Source organism: Rhopilema esculentum, chromosome 19 (assembly GCF_057945365.1).
Source record: "Rhopilema esculentum isolate cy_ngs chromosome 19, ASM5794536v1, whole genome shotgun sequence".
Classification (NCBI taxonomy): Eukaryota; Metazoa; Cnidaria; class Scyphozoa; order Rhizostomeae; family Rhizostomatidae; genus Rhopilema; species Rhopilema esculentum.
Window position 1 is genome coordinate 2,092,335 of NC_142833.1, and position 19,158 is coordinate 2,111,492.

General features: G+C 36.8%; 1 protein-coding gene and 1 long non-coding RNA gene across 3 annotated transcripts; one reads left to right on the forward strand and one right to left on the reverse strand.

The window, feature by feature from the left end:
- The first annotated feature begins 1,255 nt into the window (after positions 1-1,255).
- LOC148957911 (uncharacterized) lies at positions 1,256-12,155 on the forward strand. Its single transcript, XR_016144915.1, has 3 exons — positions 1,256-3,395; positions 7,000-7,064; positions 7,936-12,155. It is a non-coding gene; the product is annotated as an uncharacterized LOC148957911 (long non-coding RNA).
- LOC148957912 (uncharacterized) lies at positions 8,321-14,789 on the reverse strand. 2 transcript variants are annotated; one of them, XM_089114010.1, is made up of 2 exons: positions 13,987-14,789; positions 8,321-10,233 (listed from the first exon to the last, which is right to left on the reverse strand). In XM_089114010.1, exon 2 carries the CDS (start codon positions 10,196-10,198, stop codon positions 8,918-8,920), a length of 1,281 nt encoding a protein of 426 aa, XP_088970136.1. In that variant the 5' UTR covers positions 10,199-10,233; positions 13,987-14,789; the 3' UTR covers positions 8,321-8,917. The 2 variants fall into 2 exon arrangements, with proteins under 2 accessions (XP_088970136.1, XP_088970135.1); XM_089114009.1 differs by lacking the exon at positions 13,987-14,789 and adding an exon at positions 11,127-11,253.
- Positions 14,790-19,158: the final 4,369 nt, after the last annotated feature.

Genomic DNA, 19,158 nt, shown 5'->3' on the forward strand with positions numbered 1-19,158 from the left:
GACATTTCAGACAAAATTGAACCTTTTTAAAGATTGCAAGTAAACGACTGTAAGAAATATTCTGAAGTTTTAAGCTAATCTTAAGGGCGTGATTGCAAAAAATGGCGACCCTCGTCTCTACTGAATGATCATCAATTTCCCTCATTTTAGCGTTTGCATTGAAATGTCTTTCATGTTCTTTAGAAATTCTCTATAAAAATAGAAATTAAAATGCTAAAGTGCTTCAATCCCTAGAAAAACTGGATTCTGAAATGCTTGTCGAGGATTTTGCAGATTTTGCTCCAAGGATGATGGACCGAGTTTGAAACTTATGCATACTGCCTATTATCTTTAGATATTTGCTTACAGTTTTGAAAAATCAGTTTTTACACGTAGCGCTTTCTCCTCTTCACAAATCAGAATATAAATATTAGAGGAACTGTGAAGGAAATAGACAGTTGTAGAATGGGGGTCAGCCACAAAAAACTACAATGACAGTTACTGTGTTTGATTAGCCAACCATTGCCACGTAAAAAGCCATAGCTTTTCCAAACGCATTTACAAAATGGGGCGTTTTCCTAGATTCTTAAGGGTTGTGGACAGGAAAAATGTTCTCGGGGGTAAAGCCCTTGACCCTATGCTGTCAGACTCCCCTTTAACTCCCTCCCCAATCTTCCAATTCCTGGCTACGCCACTGGTCTGGAGCATCATGTACATTTTATTTATACTTAAAAGAATCAATAATTATTCCTTAATCACAGTGGTCCCGAGAAAAATGTGCAGAAATAAATTTTTCTTTAAAAAACCCTGCTGTTTCCTTTGTTTTCCTTATATCACATATTGACTCCCCCTGCCTCTCATGCGAATCTTTCTAGCAATGTTTTCTTTTCAACGCATTTTTAATGTTCAGTATCTAATGAAGAGTTTGTTATAAGAAAGAAACGTTAATCATCTGATCTAGAAACACAATGACTTGAAAGAAGTTCCCAGTTGAAAGATCTTGCTGATAGAATAGATCTACAAGTTGATATTTTTTCTTTCCTTTGAAGAATAACTTTTTCCCCTCCCTCAATTCAATGTTGAATGCATAATTTTGAAGAATAAATGATAACACTACAAGTCCAGCATCGATTCATGGAGAAGGGGGGGGGGGATTCGAATTTACAGAGGCAACGTAAAGTAAAAAAAATTGCAAAAATTGCTTTTTGTCTCAACAATTTTGCCGGGATTGTAGCTCCAAATTCCTTTCTTGTAGGAGACAGTGAACTTGGAAAACACAAGACGACTTAGAAAAGACAAGACGACTTTCCATTTCAAATAAATTGAAATAAAGGGGTTCAGGTATGCATTTACCACGACAGCAAAGAGCGTTGTGACTGACAACATCTCTAGCTATAATCACGGCCAAAAGTACTTGGAAAACCCAGCAATATGCGTTGTTGTTTTATACTTTTCCATTCTTTTCCCGAATACTGCTACTTTCGCACCCCTTTCCTCACAAAACAATGTTGATAATCATACAAGTCACAAGAAAAACGTAGTTTCTTCCTAATCCCATGCGTTGTTTTGTATTTAACCAACATTGCTCAAAGGGGAGGGGGGATGGCTGGATTTGCTCTTGAAAACTGACGTTAGTGTACCAAGACTTTTGGCAGGCTTTGTACTTTGACTGTCTTTCTGAAACTCGCGCTGCCTTTTATTAAAAACTCTTTTGTTTTCTTGTTCAATACATTCATTAAAGACGACGTTTTCCTGACTCGTGGAAAGTTGCTAGAGTTACTCCGTTCTTCAAAGATGGGGATAAGAGTGGTAAATCCAACAATCGACCATTATAAGCTTGCCTGCCATCTCAAAGCCCTTGGAAAAACTAGCAACAAATCAGTTGTACAAGTATACGAATGAACACCTTCATCCGGCCAATCCGGTTTATAGCGCCTTCATTCTATAGTTAAATGCTTACTCAAAAATACTGACGACTGGCACAAAAGAATGGATCTTGGAAAGCTTGCGAATCTAGATTCATTGGTCTTAAAAGTGTATTCGGTACCATGGATCATTTTATTCTCAATAGAAAGATTCGAGTCCCTGAGTACGAGAAGCAGCTTCAAAGGCCTAAGCAGACCTCTTTTTGAAGGGCTGGGATGGTAGACCGTTGATTAACTGGTTACGAATGAATCAAAGTCCCCGGACGGGTTGGCTCCATAATACTTGATTGGCCTCCTCACACGAACCTTCGTAACACAGGTACGGACTTGATGTTGCCCAATGAGTGGCTAGAAATGTTTTTCTTTTCGGGATGCGAAGTTATAGAGTACCGAAGTGTGGCGTCATAAAAAATCTTAAGTTTGTTTGACCACATTATGTGAAAGAACAGCATAAAATACCTCGCAAAATGCAAAATCAGTTAAAGATGCTCAAAATTGGGCGAGATGTGGCCAATGGAAGAATTAAAGTTTGCTAACGGATTACTGTTAATTTGGCCTGATTCATAAAGTTATGAACCAAGACCAAATTACAGAGGTTTGATAAAGCTAGAGCCTGTGCTCATGTGGCCATATCTAAGCCAATTCGTAATGCCTTTGACTGATTTTGCATAATTAGAGGTATTTCACGATGCTCTTTTAGGTTCTGGGATCAAAATTAAAAAATTCTGAAAATAGATTTTTATGACGTCATTACTTCGGTACTTTATGGAATAGCCTGTCAGCCGAGTCAAAAGAAAACGCTTTCTCTTTCCGTTTTAAGGGTTTTGATACTCTTATGCATAGGCTATTTCAATAATAATAATAATAATAATAATAATTTAATCTCTTTTCATTCAATATATCATTAAATACATATAATTCTACACCTCACTTTTATTAGGCAGTGTACAATTGGCGACTTATCTTTCGAATAACAAGATGAAACTTAAAAATGAAAATTAGATTAAACATTACAATAAGAACACTTTAGAAGTCCATTAAATCGGGATTAGGCCAAGGTTTATTTCTTCTACAGAATACGTAATAAGTACAGCGTATTGCTATGTTTATGACTTTTGATAGAAGCCGGCGCTGTATAGTTTCCTTAAAGCCTAGGTCTTTAAGCATGTGTTTTTAAACCAGTTGCTATTTCATTTTGACAAAAAATAACACTTACAAACCTCACTATTACAAGGCAGTTTGTAGCTGGCACTCTTACATTGAAAAAAAACTATTACAAGTGCAAAGAAAAAGAAAACAAGAAAAAAACGGTTGCACACAGCTTAAATATAAGCATGATGATGTAATGATGGTGACGATGTTGACAATGCTTATGAGGATGACAAAAGTAGCGACGATGTTGATGATGGCAATATTGATCGTAGTGATGGTGGTGGTATAGGTGGGTGGAGATAGAATGCTAGATGGAAAGAAGCTCTGGGTTAGGCCAAGGTTTGTTTCTACGTATATAAATATAAACGTAGAATATAAAGTAGGTGCATCGAATTATGACCTTTGATAAACCAAGATAGATGTAGCGAGAATAATAATAATTATAATAATAATAATAATAATAATGTCAATAATGCTTCATAGTTTATTTTAGCTAATAGCTTTATAATAGCTTTGTAAGATTGCAGTTAATGTTTTTAACAAGGGGCCTCTTGAAACAGGCTTCTGTTGAAGGGGTAACGTTCCTTGAAAGGATTAGAGATAAAATATGCATGACAGGCCTTATTTAGATAAGGCATTTTTAGAAGTGCTTTTCATTTACGAAATATATATCCGCCTTTTGCCACATCATTGTCAGAAAATCTATCATGAATATTGAGTCTCAGGCCCTTTGGAGAACAAATTGTTTGACTGATGACGAGATATGAAGGCAACTTCACAAGATATATTTCGAAATTTTTCACAACGTTTCGTACAAAAACATACTCAAACACCACCATATATGTTTTACGCTCACAATACAATAATCGACGCGCGGAACAATCATGGTTTGTGAAATGATACAGGCACGACTGAAGCTCCCCCCCCCCTTCTCCCACTTTTTCAGAGATCAAAATTTTTTACCGTTCTTTCTATTATTTTTCAAAACAGACTAAGAAATAAAAAGAGAACAAAGTGTTTATATACTTCTTGATTTTATTTGATCTATTTACTAACTTAATATTTCTATTTTTTGTCTTTTATTTGCATCAGTAGATAACTCTCTATCATTGCAACGTCATTTTTGATGTGTAATCATGGCCTACTGAAAATAGTCGAGAAAAAGGAGATGCATATACGGGTGTTTAGGAAGTAAAATTCTCTCAGTCAATTCAACATTATTGAGATGTGCACTTTGAAACAATGGTCAACCTTTCTTCCGTTCCCCAACGTCTGTTACCAGAGTTTTAGCATCAGTTCAGTTCATTTCGTTCATTTTTAAATTCCACTATATACAAACACTCTCTAAATCAAAAACTTACAATAATAAATAACTACATATAAATTAATAAGACAATAACACACATAAAGGGATAAAGATACATGATACCAGAGGATTTGCATGAAGGGGAATTCTTAAAAAGGAACTCTCTCAATAGCTAAGCTAATTGAGGAGAGAGCACCCCCTCTTTTCAGATACATTTTAACATACTATGGGTAAATATTGACTATCAATAATCTGATTCAATAGTTATGCTCAAACAGGAAAGTTTCCAGTTTCTGACGAAACATTCTGACTGATGGCGACCTTTTTATTTTTTACAGGAATATCATTCCAACATTTTGCTCCATAGTAACGTACTGATCTGAGGCCATGTTGACTGGTGTTTTTCCTAGTTAGAAAGATGTCATCCTTGCCAGCCTGTCTTGTATCATATCAATGAACAGATTTTAAAGATGAAAGATTTTTAAAAAAGATTATTAAAGAAATTATGAAAGCAAATAGAGGAGATTTTAGGAACAGACTCATATACAAAACACAGCAATTTTAACTGAAACCTCCATGACTCCTCCCCTCCCATATCTTTTCTAAAAATCAGTAATTAATGTTTTTCTGAGAATCGTCGAACTGTCTATTCTGAGCGGCATGGTATTTTGTTAAATTTTACTCCTGGAGATGCATTTTTAGCCATTCTAGAAGGCTTGATTTCAAAAATTTTCTTTCGCCTCGGACCCTACCATGGTGGGTCCTCCTATACCACTAAACTTGATACTTAGCCCTCCGAGGTTCAATTTCGTGGCGCCGCCTCTGTAGTATACCAAATTAAATACCTTTAAAACAACCAGTTAGTGGTCCATGACGTAAAGACAGGCGTAATGGGCAATCGGAAAAATTAAGAAACCCCAGTATTCAAAGCAAACAAGTTAGGAAACAACTGGATTTTGAAAAAAGCAACAAATCAGGTATTTCATGGAACACACCAATAAAATTGGCTGGTTGACATGAAAAATTAGACACAGAGAATTAAAATATGCCTGGCCTTCGTTAAGAACATCATTAGAACGGAAGCGACTCTCTTGACATAAATGTCATGACTTATGAGTATTTGAAAACAAACTTCGAATGTTGGCAGCTAGAAAATGCTGTCTTACAAGTTTCTGTTTGCAAAATTTCCTAGCATGTAAATATATGAGGCTGAAGGTTAAATTTATAACATTGTCGAGAAGCTCTTAAGAAGCAATGAGCATTGAAATTTCCTAAATCTTTAAGAATCTGGGAGTACTCAACGTCGACCTTTGTTTTGAAGCGTAATCAAGTTGGTGGTACTTACAAGTTATTACGAAGTGTCTTCGGAAAACAGTTGGGTGTTGTCATTGCATGAACACTCACTTCTGCATTGAAACTTTCTTAAACAATACTAAGTGGATGAATTCTTCTTGAAACATCACCAAATAGGCCATGTTAAAAAGCTGCGTTTCATCCTCGCATTCCCTCCCTTTTTTATAAACTAACTTTGTTGTCCCCTGTGTACGCTCCTCCTAAGTGTCCACCGCTTGTTGGCCTTGGCCTCTAGCTCCTCCATCTGTCTCTCTGATTTATAGAATGGCTCTTTTTGGCAATAGGTCATTATCTAATCAAATATGATTCACAAGTAATTAACCGAAACAAATTATTCCAGAAGATCTAAAAATATGCATTAAAACTTGCCTTTCTTTAAATATGAAAATAAGCCAAGAATTAAGAATTTCTAAACGATAGACTTTAAGAACATCGTTTATCAAGTATGCATGCTAAAGTGTTATCGAAAGAGCAAATAGTTAAATTTATCACCCAAAGAAAAGTAAAATTCATTTTTTGGTGGTGCAACTCGTATTTATGGTAGTGCACCTAAATGGGAATTCCTTCGGATTTTTTTGTCTTCATTGCTTCTAAAAATCGGATCAATATAGTGAAGTCCTGCCTTTTAAGATATTGTGTTATGAAAACTCAGGCCTCATTTTTCTGAATAAAACACCTCCGTACAAGAAACTCTCTAGGGTGATTTATAGAATGGTTCTTTTTTAAAGTTATAAATTGATATGATATGAGTTTATCTAATTTCAAACACATTACCTCTTCATAAACCCCCTTCTTTCTTTTACATTTAAATTATTGCTCACATATATGGATATAAAAAGTAATAATGCCAATAAAAATTAGCGAAAGAGCTTTGCGATTAGCATGACTTCACATCGCCGTAAAAAATTGCTCACTCATCTAATAAAATCTACCGTCCAAGCTCAATCTTGAAGTAACCTAGCCCATAGGGACTCTAAATCCACTTTTTACGAAGAAGATTTTGCATCCATTTCGAGATTTAAATGATCCGAGTAAGCAATAATTAGATCAGATTGTTAAGTTTCCAAGAAAGGGGGGGGGGTGATTTAGAATGCTAAATTCCCTCAAATAAAATCAGCCCGAAACATGATATCAGCCCAAAACATCGACATGGTTTCTTACAGATAAACGTGTCTACTCATTTTGTGCAGCAACTGACGTTTTTATACAATCTGTGATGTTGCGTCATGTCAGTGTTAATCAGCAATGAAATTGTTATACTTATACTAGAATGCTCTTTTTAAGATGTCATGCTACATGCTGTAATTCATCAACAGAAGGTCAGAGATACGATCGCTCAAAAAATCAAAGTTAGTCAAAAATGTTAAATCTCTTATCTACGTTTTAAAAACTGAAAATACAATTCAAGAAGATTTCAAACTGCTCTGTTTTTATTCGATATCAAAATACAAGTATTAAATACGTGAATTAAAAATTTACAAATATTCTGGTTAGCGAGATACTTTGGGGACAAGAATAAAGGCCGTCGCTTGAGAACCTAAAGCTCTTTAGTTCCTACTTGTTAAATCGACGAAAACCTTCGACTAATCATAGAAATGTCCTTATTGTCACTTTGTAAAGCCTGGTTCCCATAAAATCGTAAGAGTGTCGGCGACGATCTGCGACAGTCTGCGTTGGTCTCCCGATTTTATCAGAACACTTTCTTCCGATCGTTACGACTCGACCGACTCTGAAACGCAATGGTCGGGAGAGTTGATCTGAGTTCAACTTTCCCGACTCTTACGACTCTTCCGATCAACAAAAATTTTAATGGAAACATGGGTCGCCGACGTCGCCGATTCACTATTGTTAGGAAACAATCACTTGGATGTAATCAAAGGAAAGTGATTTGGCGCGTTTTTGCAAGCTGTTGTTTAGTTGTCAATGGGAACACTTTTTCTTTGACCGTTATGGAAGATGGAAGAAGGGATCGGTGACACGTTCCCGACTCTTACGATTTTATGGGAACCAGGCTTTATGGAGATGTAGGAAGGGATCAGCGACACGTTCCTGACTCTTACGATTTTATGGGAACCAGGCTTAAAATACGTAACTTCGAAAGAGATTGACCTTCGCTTGTTAAAATGATACCCTATTCCGCTTATTCCCGTTTATAGATGAACCAGTCTAGACTTTTTTTACGTATTTTGTCTCTAACCGCTTCCTCTTACTTTCATGCAGGCTCAGGCCAACGATTTTCCGTCAAGAAAACATCTTGGAAGGGTTTTCAGAAAAGTCAATTATCAGTCAAAACCGGAAAACACTGACAGGAGGGGAGGGGTGGGGTGGCTTAGCTCACTCCTATGCCCTCATAATTTCCGCCACTGGCCCAATCTGGATTTATCATTGAACACTGCATTGTAACGGGGGCTGTGCTTACCTCAAAAATTCTAACATAGATTAGCAAGAGCTTTGAAAGCATTTGTAGCCTTTATGTAGCGTTATTGAGAGTAGTCAACATTATAGCCATATTACCCGTTTTTAGGCACTCCCTTACTATGTTGGTTCTTGTTGGTTCTGTATGTTTAAATTCTTTAATTAAGAATGCTGGAAAAAGAAATAATGCTGTACAAATCTACTTTCACAAGAAAGAACAGAAGTTAATCTAACTACGATTAAATTACCATTAATTCCATAAAAGAAATATCTACCTATAAATATGACGTCATTAACAAACGATGTAAAATATGGAACAAAGTAATGAAGTCGATTTCCATGAGCCTAATTGTCAAAGTGTTGGTCTGTTTAGGCTTAAGAATATCTTCAAATACCATACCTACAGTAAAACCATCAAAAGAAGACAACTTCGCTTGGGCCTAGATAAAATGAAGGATAGAAAGAGATGGTTTTTAAAGGGATAAACAATAGCCGTAGGGGTGCAGCTTCTAGAGTAATCTGGCAACGTAATCTTATAGATTTTGTTTTCTTCTTAAAGATAATTGCAATTTTTGGAAAGGCTGTCATTTGGTAAAGGTGTTTCATTCATAATTTGGTAATTTTATAAAAATTGTCAGCTCATAAAATTCTTCATTTCATAAAGACAGTTATCGAACAAGACGGATCAGGTTTGATTACAAGATTGGCTTTAGAAAACTTACGCTCGCCATCGCGGGAAAAGCTTATCAATAAACACTAGTTAAGATTGAAATCAAAATCTAATTTTCTAAAATCGATTGGCTTCTCCTGCATGCCAGCTGTTAGAAAGACTCCCGACGGAATCAGATCCATATTTCAAATAAAGAGCCTGTTTGCTTTTAGGCAAGAATTTCACTAATGTCATGTGTGTACCACTAACTAATGGCAGGTCACTGTGCTCGTGGATTGATGCTTGTTGAGGAGATGGGTAACGATGCTCAAGACTAGAAGCCTTTCTCAGTGTTCCTTTTCCAAGCGAAAGTTTCTCAATCCTCGTCACTTCGTCCCCCAACGCAAACTGAAATTTTGTATTTTTCTCAGTGTCAACTTTAGGAACTTCTAAATGACCGTTTTTCATCTGGTATAGCATCCGCATTTCAAATGAAGGCTTCTCCGCTGTCAAAACCCGTAGGCCGACCTTTTCACCAGCTATGTTTGGCAGCCTCTCTTCCACATCGCTTGTTGAGTCAAATTCGCTTTGATCAGAATTGGCAGAGTTGATCTTTCTTTCTGATCTACCATTTTGCTCTTCGTTGTTCTCCTCCGTCGAGGCCGAGGTGCTTGATGCCGACTCTATGATAACATCCTTTAGATATTTCCTGTTATCTTTGACAAACTGGCTGCATTTAGCGTTGCTGCTCAAGGCACGGCTATCCGTTGAATGGCGCGGTGTGATTGGGCCTCGCTCACTTAGATGAGATTCAGTACCTTTGATTAGGAATCTCTGAACCGCCTCAGATGACCTCAGCCATGCCGTTCTGCGTGTTCTGATATTTTCGTGATGTACCTCTGGTTTGTCTAGCGCTGGCTCATTTTCTCTGGGATATTTTTGATGAGTAACGACTGAGTGATTTCGTTCAAAGACTGACTTTGATTCAACTAATTCAAATGATTTACTGGTTTGATTACCATGTGGCGCATTACTTGCAATACCTTTAAGGTTCAGAATATCCCTGCGAGCATTGGGAGTGCAATGATTATCCAAACCATCGCTGCAAGACAATGCGGGTACAACAAAACTGTGAGGGCTCGTCGTTGGATACGTCAGCCTCTTACTCAAAACATGCCTCGTTCCTCGACCTTGGCCTCTCGTTTGCGTGTGTAAATCATCTCCTGGATGCATTGAGGGGACGACCCTATGCAGGGCTTGGAAGTAATGTTCTTCCTGCTCAAATTTTTTCCGTTGCCTCTTCTGCATTTTCTCTAGGTGGTCAAGCTGCTTCTGCAGCTTACGATCAGCGCATGCGTTCTGATGGATGACGTGATCGTTTGCATAAGCCTCAACTGAGAGCTTCTGATGGTACTCCATTGTGCGTGGAGATGTTGAGTACCTCTTTGCAGGACCTGAAATTGCAATGCATGCATAAAGACAATTAAAATTCGGCTTGTAACGTATTGTAACCTTAGCAAGTTGTGGCAAATCAACTATTGCATATATCGCTCCACGAATCTCGTAATATTTTTCCATAAATCTTTTTACGGAGGAAAACCCCCTCAAAACACCGCAAAACAATCACTAAAAATCCTATTGCTCAAAAAAGTTCCTGGTTTAAAATTACCAAGTAATTCTCGTGATTACTTGCTTTTCGAATCGATGCAATTAAAGAAAAACAATTTCATGGCATGGCAGAAGTCAAATCATGGTCGTAGCAGTTATAGCTGTTGCAGAGTTATGGGAAGCTGAAAAATAATAACTAGGGATTGAATAGAAATAAACTGGTATATGAAACAAATTCATCATATGAATCAAAGTCGATATGAAAACTGAAAGTCTCTCTATGATTTCTAATTTAGTTGGCCATGTTTCTTTGTTAGTTGGAAAAACCACTGGGAAAAAAATTCTGTTGAAAATTGCTAACGAAAGCTGACATTTATATTACATAAAAGTCGAAATTGCCTGCGTCACAAATGTCGAACTCTTGGACAAGAATTAGGCTGCATTACAAACGGTAATACGTAATTGAAAACCCTTGGCTTTGGGTACAAGAATGCGACTGGTATAAATAGGCTGAGAACAAATCAACAATTGCCCAATCAAAGTACAAGTTTTGATGTTAATAACATTGAAATCTTAATTTCTTTTTACCGTTACGACAAATATCTCATAGCCTACCCCTCTAATCAGTTGGCCTACCATGAGTCAGCAATTAACAGCTATGTCGATTGACGTAATAAATCGTTTAAAAGTCAAACAAAAACATAAGAAAAATTAAAGAATATGAAGATGTATGGCTTACAAGACAGAAAACTGACAGCTTTCATGAATATGATGAAAAACAAAATCGTGGCCTTCTGTAATCTTAGCAGAGAATGGAGATTCTGTGTTTTTAGCTTGCTGCATTTGAAACCAAAGCAGAGGCAAGAATGCACAGATTGGCAAAATAATCTGATTAATGGTAAAGAATACGGTCTACTACGAAAGCTATGGTTGAATGGCTACGTAAAATAGGAATCTTGTACATGCAATGATAGGCATGCTTTGAAAAGAAATGCATTTTACAGATTGGACCAATCATGGTAGCGATGAGGGATTGGTAAAGGAGAAATACCTCCTTTTCTGTTATGTTAGATACTTATAGTGTCATTTCCTGGATTAGTACTATGGCTGATCAACTTGCCAGGCAACAAAAATGCAAATAACAAAGTTCTAGTTGCGAAATTTGTGACGTGGGAAGCATAGCCTTTCGAAGGGAAGTAAGCTGTGGACAAACCTTTGTTTAAATAAAGAGGGGGGCAATAACCTTTTCTTTTAAACAATGGAAGGTCACTAGGGCTCGAGGGGCAATTGCCCCTTGGTTGATATGTTAAAAAACCATGCTAGGAAGCGACAGATGAACGTAGCACTTACTAGCTATAAGGATCTATGAGGTTACTTAAAGTAACTGAGACCAAGCAATAGGAAGATACGATGTAGCTTTACAAAGTTACGGTGTAGCTATCAATATTTAGTGATTTTCTGTTTGTTAACATAGATTACACATGATGTTTTGGGGTTAACTCTGATTTTCGAAAATGAAAAATAATTTCTCAAGTTTCAATGTGGAAGACCAGGAAAGATGCACATGTGCTTCTAGAATATTTATTGCCTCCTTTGAGAAGTTCTTCGGAAATCAAAACAATTTGCTTCTATCTCTTGTTTTTTAATCTTTATGAATCAAACAATGAAATACTTGTATTACCTACAATGCTGATAAAGTATTTAATGTTGATATGGATATCGATGAGCATAAAAATGATATTTATTGTGTTAGAGCAGAGAAAAAAGAGTCTAGCTTGCTGATTGCCATCGACTTATAATCAAAAGGTTCTTTATTGCACGCTAAAAAATCCTAATATTAACAAAATTATTGAGCAGGGATTTTAGAAATCAAACTTCGTTTCTATGTAGATACTTGTATGAAACAGCTAAGTGAAAGTGTTGGCCGTTTCCCTTGTTCGGTATGTCTAAAGGGCCTGAAGAGCAAATAAAATAACGGTGAGTGAGCCAAATCCAGTTAACGTAGATGACAATAAAACACGGCATTGACTGTGTTCAAAATTCTGTGAAGTTTGATTTCATTTTCAGAAGAGATTTCATTTTGACTGCAAGATGCTAGCAACATTGGGGGTCTTTGAAGGGAATGTTTGTTTAGGAGGAAAGGTTCACAGAAAACATTAACTGAGAGAAAATGTAAGCGAGCGACCAGAGCAGGACTCAAACAAACATCCAACGAGACTGAGCAACGTTATCAAATCCTTGTTGAAAGCCATGCCACTCGCACATCACACAAAGCCTTTCCACCTGAACATGCTAGAACATTTCTTCAACCCAAACATTGCGCTCTAAAGGCATACTTTAGCCTTCAACAACAGTATCCGTGCTGAGGATAAACAACTAAATCCAATCTAAATCCAATTTATAATCAAGGGTTGAGCACGCCATGTTCTGAAACGAGCTTTTGTTGTGTCCAGTGGCTGAATTTCTAAGCACAGTTATTGAAAATAAATCAGTGAAGTTCTTGCAAGAATGTAAAGGTTTTCTTGTGTATTATTTTCAACAAGGTGAAGTTGAGGTATTCAGCTGAGATTTAGCCCTTGAAATGAGAACTATTCTTCATTTCAGCACAAAACAACATCAAGCAAAGTGTTAGGCCAAAGTTCATAAATTTGTGGGTTATAAATCTTGAATTCTGATGTATCTATATGCATTTTGACTTATTTGAAGCCAATTCTTGGCAGCAATGATTAATTTCTGATTAAAGATTCTGCTAATTTCATCAACCGTCATTTCTTTAAAATCTTTTAAGCATTAAAGCTATGATTATCTACAGACGGGTCCAGCAATCTGATAAAAGTGTCTGAAACGCTTAAAGTGCTGAAAACATTGTTTTAAAACCAAAGAAGAATTTTCAAGATTAAAAGGGATCGTACTTTTACAGGTTTCACTTTGTATTGATACACACTTCTTCTACGAAAAGCAAGCACGTAGGTGTACTAGATTTGATTAGAGATAATAGACAAGTAGTTGTTTTCCACTTTAATTGAATATAGATGTCTTAAACAATTGGGACTGTCCATTAACACGGAAACACAAACAAGAATAGGTTTCTCTTCGTGCCAAGTAAACCAATTCAAATTCAAATTCATTTAATTTCCAGCAGCAATCATTTTACAATATTTAAAGTCGATAAAGGATCGATAAAGATAACTAACAATTTAACAATAATTAGAATTTTAACAATAACGTTGCCTAGGATGTTGGGAGGAACCGAAAATAGCAAACTAACTGATTTTATTAGAAAAATGTTATTTGATATCGAGGAATGCAATCGATATTTAACGCCACAAGACAGAGACGACCAAAGAAAAAAAATTCAAAATAATTATTTGTAATAAAAGCCTTTCTAGAAAAGACGGTTGATTGATTGTGATTTGATAAGGCTCCAGCCAGAATAGTACACACCAAACAAATTATTATTGATGATGTCATTTATCTCCATCAAACATCATACATGCTTTCTATATGGTAATAAGTACAAATACACAACCTTTACTGATAGAATGTCACACTCTAAAAAACTCATAAGGAGAACAGCTAAAGATTTGTTTGAAACTTACCCGTGGCTGCTTATTTCTCGATCCTCTCTCCAATATGACCTCCACTTCCTTTGATTTTACCAACGGACAAGAAAAGAATAATAAGATATGAGATTTCTTATCTTAATACAATTATCATTCGACACTTTTAAAAGTCCAGTATCCACAAATCTCTCTTGAAATTTTCTGGGTCAAAAACTGAGATCCTCTCTCTAAGTTCAATTCATAACAAGTTGAAAAGATATGCACGTAATTCGCTTTTGTATGAAAAATGACCATCTAGACGTTTGTCTTAGCAATGACAAAAGATGAGCAATTTCAATAAGAAATGTATGCGTATATCGCCCTTACATTCGCGAGTCTGCTAAAACATGGAACAGGAATTAAGCGTTCTGGCAGCCAGTTCAAAAGCAACACCGACCGTAACAATCATCGTTTGTTAAATCATGGAACAGGAAGCATTGTAATGGGCCGCCAGTTCTGAAGTAAAACTGAGCCTAATTATCACCACTGAAAGATTTTTCCAGACCGCGTGAAAAGATTGAAATGTGACAATCCATCTTAAAGAAGCTAATTTTTCTAGCAAAACAACACCATAACTTCAAAGAGTGCCTAACGTAATCGAGGCTTTCAGAATTTCAAAAAAAATTCTAAAGCTTCGACAGTTAGAAATTCAATAAAAACAACACATTTTGCCATTAAAACCTTGAAAAGGGATTGTTTATCAAATAGCTTGTTCACATCTGTCTTAATATTGCGAAAATCGACAATAATACGAGAAAGGACCAATGCGCCGAGAATAGGACAGAGAACCCAGGAACGTGGGCAATGATTAAGAAAGCTCCAACTTTCTTGAGATATCATGCGCTCCGACGCAAGTTGGAAAGTGGGGGAGGGGGGCAAGGGATAATTTTTATAAAGCTCTATTGTTTTGCAAAAAAGTGGAAGGGAAGGGCCCCCCTTCGTCGGAGGCCCTGGACATCATTGTTTATTTTTATTGGGTAAATTTGGAATGCTGCAAAAATAGAAGGAACTACTTACTGGGTTAACAGAGCGGCTACTAGGCTCTAATAGCTTGAAAAGAGAAGTGACATTCGTTTGACGGTATCCGATATAAAGATAAAGGGTGGGTGGGGCTGGAGGATTCATCCTCCATAACAGAATCCTAGTCCGACAATTCAATTAAATTCTTATATATCAACAATAACTATTCAATCAAAATTATAACGATCGTGGTTGTCTTGGACATTCTTGACTTGTACTGTAGTTAGAATACCTTTACAACACAGGGACCTTAGAATTTAAGGACATATTTTAAGGACTGAACGTTAGAGCTGAAGTGTTCAATATGCTAGGGGATAAGGGCAAAGTTATTTCGCGTAGATTGATAAAGAGCAAATATTTGTGAGCTGCTTGATTTCATGCTTGTAAAACATAATTGTCTTTACATGTCCAATCTCTATTACTTAATCCGGCAGCACTAACATGGGTTTGACTTTAGTAATTCCATCCAATTTTATCAAAGAGAATCTGAATACAAAGATCTAGATTTGCCAAAAAGAAGAAAACATAATTTGAAGAGCTTGAATCTTGGTAGCCTGCCTCCTCCACCCCGAGAGCCTGATCTCAGGCTAGAATCTTAGATGACATGACACAGCTCCGTAACTCCATTCCGTGCATTCCATATCGCTTTATCAGTCCGTAGTTAGCTGTTCACTGGGTTGCTCAATCGAGCGGGGGGCGCTGGTGTGACGTAAAGTGTTTACCAATATTTCGTCATAAGGAAGGAAGGGTTCCCCTTCCCAGTACATACGTGAGAAATTGCAACATATTCTGTGATGACTAAATCTTTGCTTAAATCATTCCAAAGATCGGCAATCTATTTTCATTTCCACTTCCAATTCAATTTCTATTCCAATGGGGCAAACAAAATTCTGTGAGTAGGGCAGGGATGACCATTCTCGCAAATAAATATATCTCTCCAATCAACAAGATTTCATAAAATTCAAAGAGAAGGACCGGAGGATCATTCTCTTCCAAAACCCTTCCCGGAAGATTATCAAGGTGATAGTTAGACCCAATTGGTTACAAAGGAACAGAACAGCAAACGTGTGTTAATCGATAAATCATTTGCATTTGTCTTCTTGATGGCCAAATCAAACTGATCTTCCTAGTCAAAGCCGTTTACGTAACGCAGGAGACCAAAGACCGAGATAAAAATTTTTACTTGGGGGGGGGGGGAGGTGGGGCGGCAGCCATGGTAAATCAATTTAACAACAGCCATATTTTACAAAATAAAAGTATTTTACTTATGCAACGTAAGTTTTTTGGGGGCCAAGGCCCCCAGCCTCCTGGTATATCGCTCCTTGCAGGAGACATGTTGTCCTCAAGACCAGAGTCTGATGTTGGACCGAGCCTGGTTCGATTTATTTGGTGTAATGACGTATTTCTACATTTAGAATTTTGGAGTAAAGCTATCTTGGTTTCCTGGGACCGCCCAATACAAAATCTTTACCTTATCAGATTTTCCAGAAATCTGAAAATAAGTTCCCAAAAAGCACAGAACTCGCACACAGGAAGGTCTTCTAACCAATGGTGTGAGACAAGGGGAGCCAATAAGGGTTTGAAATTTCGAAAATGTCTACGATAACCTGAAACAAGGTTTGAAATTCGAAGAAGACAGGCTTTTTTGGGTAAGCCATGAGACCCTATTCAATAAAAACTTTAGGTATGTGCTTCCAATACTGCTCGCAAAAACCTCTCTGTCCTTTTTAAAGACAGTTATTCTCAAGCATTGTAAGGCTTGCTCGCTGGTGAAGTAAAAATGAAGTTGGTAAGTCTAACAGAATAGGATAAAGACCACACAACGACGACAACCCACCGATAGTGCGAGTATAACTTACATAATTGTTTTAATAATATATATTGAATAATATCACTTAATAAATATATAAGATTATAGATTTTCTTATCAAGTGTAGGGTCACTGAATTGTAGTGATGAATGAATTGCAGAGCCTTTGAATGAACTCTAAATTGAACATGAAATTATGGCCTATAAGCTTAGACAAAACAAGCTCCTTGCAAAAGCTACCATGGCTCCACTCCTTGGCCCCGAAACTTGCAATTACTATCAGTTTAATGCAAACTTATAAATAGTGTTGAACTTTTGAGACACGATTTCTTAGTAAAAAGTTAAAGCCAGCGAATGAATGATTTGTTAGATATTCAGGAGATCAATCAAAACTTAAGTATTTATTTGATTACGTGAAATTCACAATATACAAAGAAAACTAAGACAGCGGTAATTTTCCATAACTTTCCACAACTGGTATAGTTAGTGGACACTAGCAACTTTACCTTTTACCTCGCCTGAAAATCAGATCCAAAACCTTACTAAGAACTAAAAGCTATATTTGCGTTTTGCTCACATTAATGCATTAATCAGAGTGCTTCTGAGTCGATTTAAGCCTATATATAGAGAGTGAAGAAATGGGAGCCAATGGAAGAGGGAAAAAAGGCAGTTCAAGGCGCCGATGGAGGGATGGAGGAATGCATATCTGAAATAGTACGGCCTAAAAAGGTAGTGCACGAATTTCCGTTAGAGATGGAGCACATTGTAGACCTTGTTGAACTCGGCAGAACCAAGCTATTCGAAAAGACAACAGTGGAAAGCGGGAAAGGTGAGAGAAGACCAGATTGTGAAATGTAAAACGCTTCAAATACATCCATAAAATTACCTAGGCTAAAGTTAACAATGATAAAAAACCGAAAGAAGTAATATGTTGCAAATCACACGATGGCACGCATCAGATGATTTATAGAACGTAAATATCTTGCGAACGAACAATTTGGCCCTTCCTTGTCATCCTGAGGGCCTGTTGAGATATTGAGTTTTTCGATTCTTATCGACTAACTGCTTTCTTTTCAAAATGATTCACGCTTTCCTTTAGAAAATGAAAAGTCCGACACAACACAAAGAGTTCAAATATCCAAGTTTCTGCATCTATCAAACAAAATTTGTGAGAAAATTTGCAATAAATGCTAACTGCTATGAACAATGTAAATTTAACTGCCTTGTGTAAGAATTTGATAAGAAAACTTTGGTTGAATTATGTGCCCGTCCACGACCCCTACCAGGACCAACGTCAAAGAGAGTCCCATAATTCAAAGGATGTATACTTAGATCGATGGTAAAGGCATAGAGACCTGGGCTCCAATGACGTAGATTTACGCTGTCGTCAGACGAGTGCGTAAAAGTGGTCTTCTTTGTATTCAGCGCATGGTAGATAGAATGTTAGAAACCCACTGAGCTGTGAGTTGATACAGCAAAATAATCTCGTTAAAAGATCAAAATAATTCCTTTTACCGTCAGGTACTGCGATTAATTGTAATCTAGTTCAAAGGTATTCATGATTAATCTTTAAGAGATGGCTTATCCGTTTTATCCGCATTAAGTTTAGCAAAGGCTATCCAACCTATTTTTGTTTAATTGTTTTATTCCATTTAGGAGATATTCTGAGACAGGCAGACATTCGGTATGCAACCTGCTGCGTCGAATATTATCTTGATGCCTTTTTGGATGATTCGGAATTCATTTGCGATGGCTAATGGTTGTCGAGGCCTGTGATTATCGGCTCTCAAAGGGGGGGGGGGAGGAGGTAAGAGAGCTTTCGGATGTCTCTAGTTGTCAAGGAAGCTTAAGAAATTATGTGAAACTATTCAAGGAAAGAAATTCAGAATTATTACTTAGTGAAACATAGGTAACAGCAAGTCAGTCTTAAGAACTTCCTAACGATCTATTGGCTCAAATTTTATCAGCTCGTATTTTTAGAACTAAAGAAAATTATTGTCTCTTCATTAACTGTCTGTATTCAGCAAGACTACAACTGTTTACTAAATCTAACATTCTACTGAATTCACATGTTGGATTTTAAAAGCTATACCCTCGAATTAATTTTTCTGAAATTGTAAGATGCATCCAAAAAGGGGGTGTTTCTAGAGGGCGAGGCCCAGATCTCTTTCTATTTCCTCTTTTTCATCCTTGGTTCAAGGCCCATACTGATAACAGCACATTTCTTGCTGAAAAGGCAACCCTGTATAATGAACTGCATTATTATTTTTATCATATTATTATATACACTCATTTTTTTAATAAGAAACAAAGGTCGATGTTGAGTACTCCAGTTTCTTA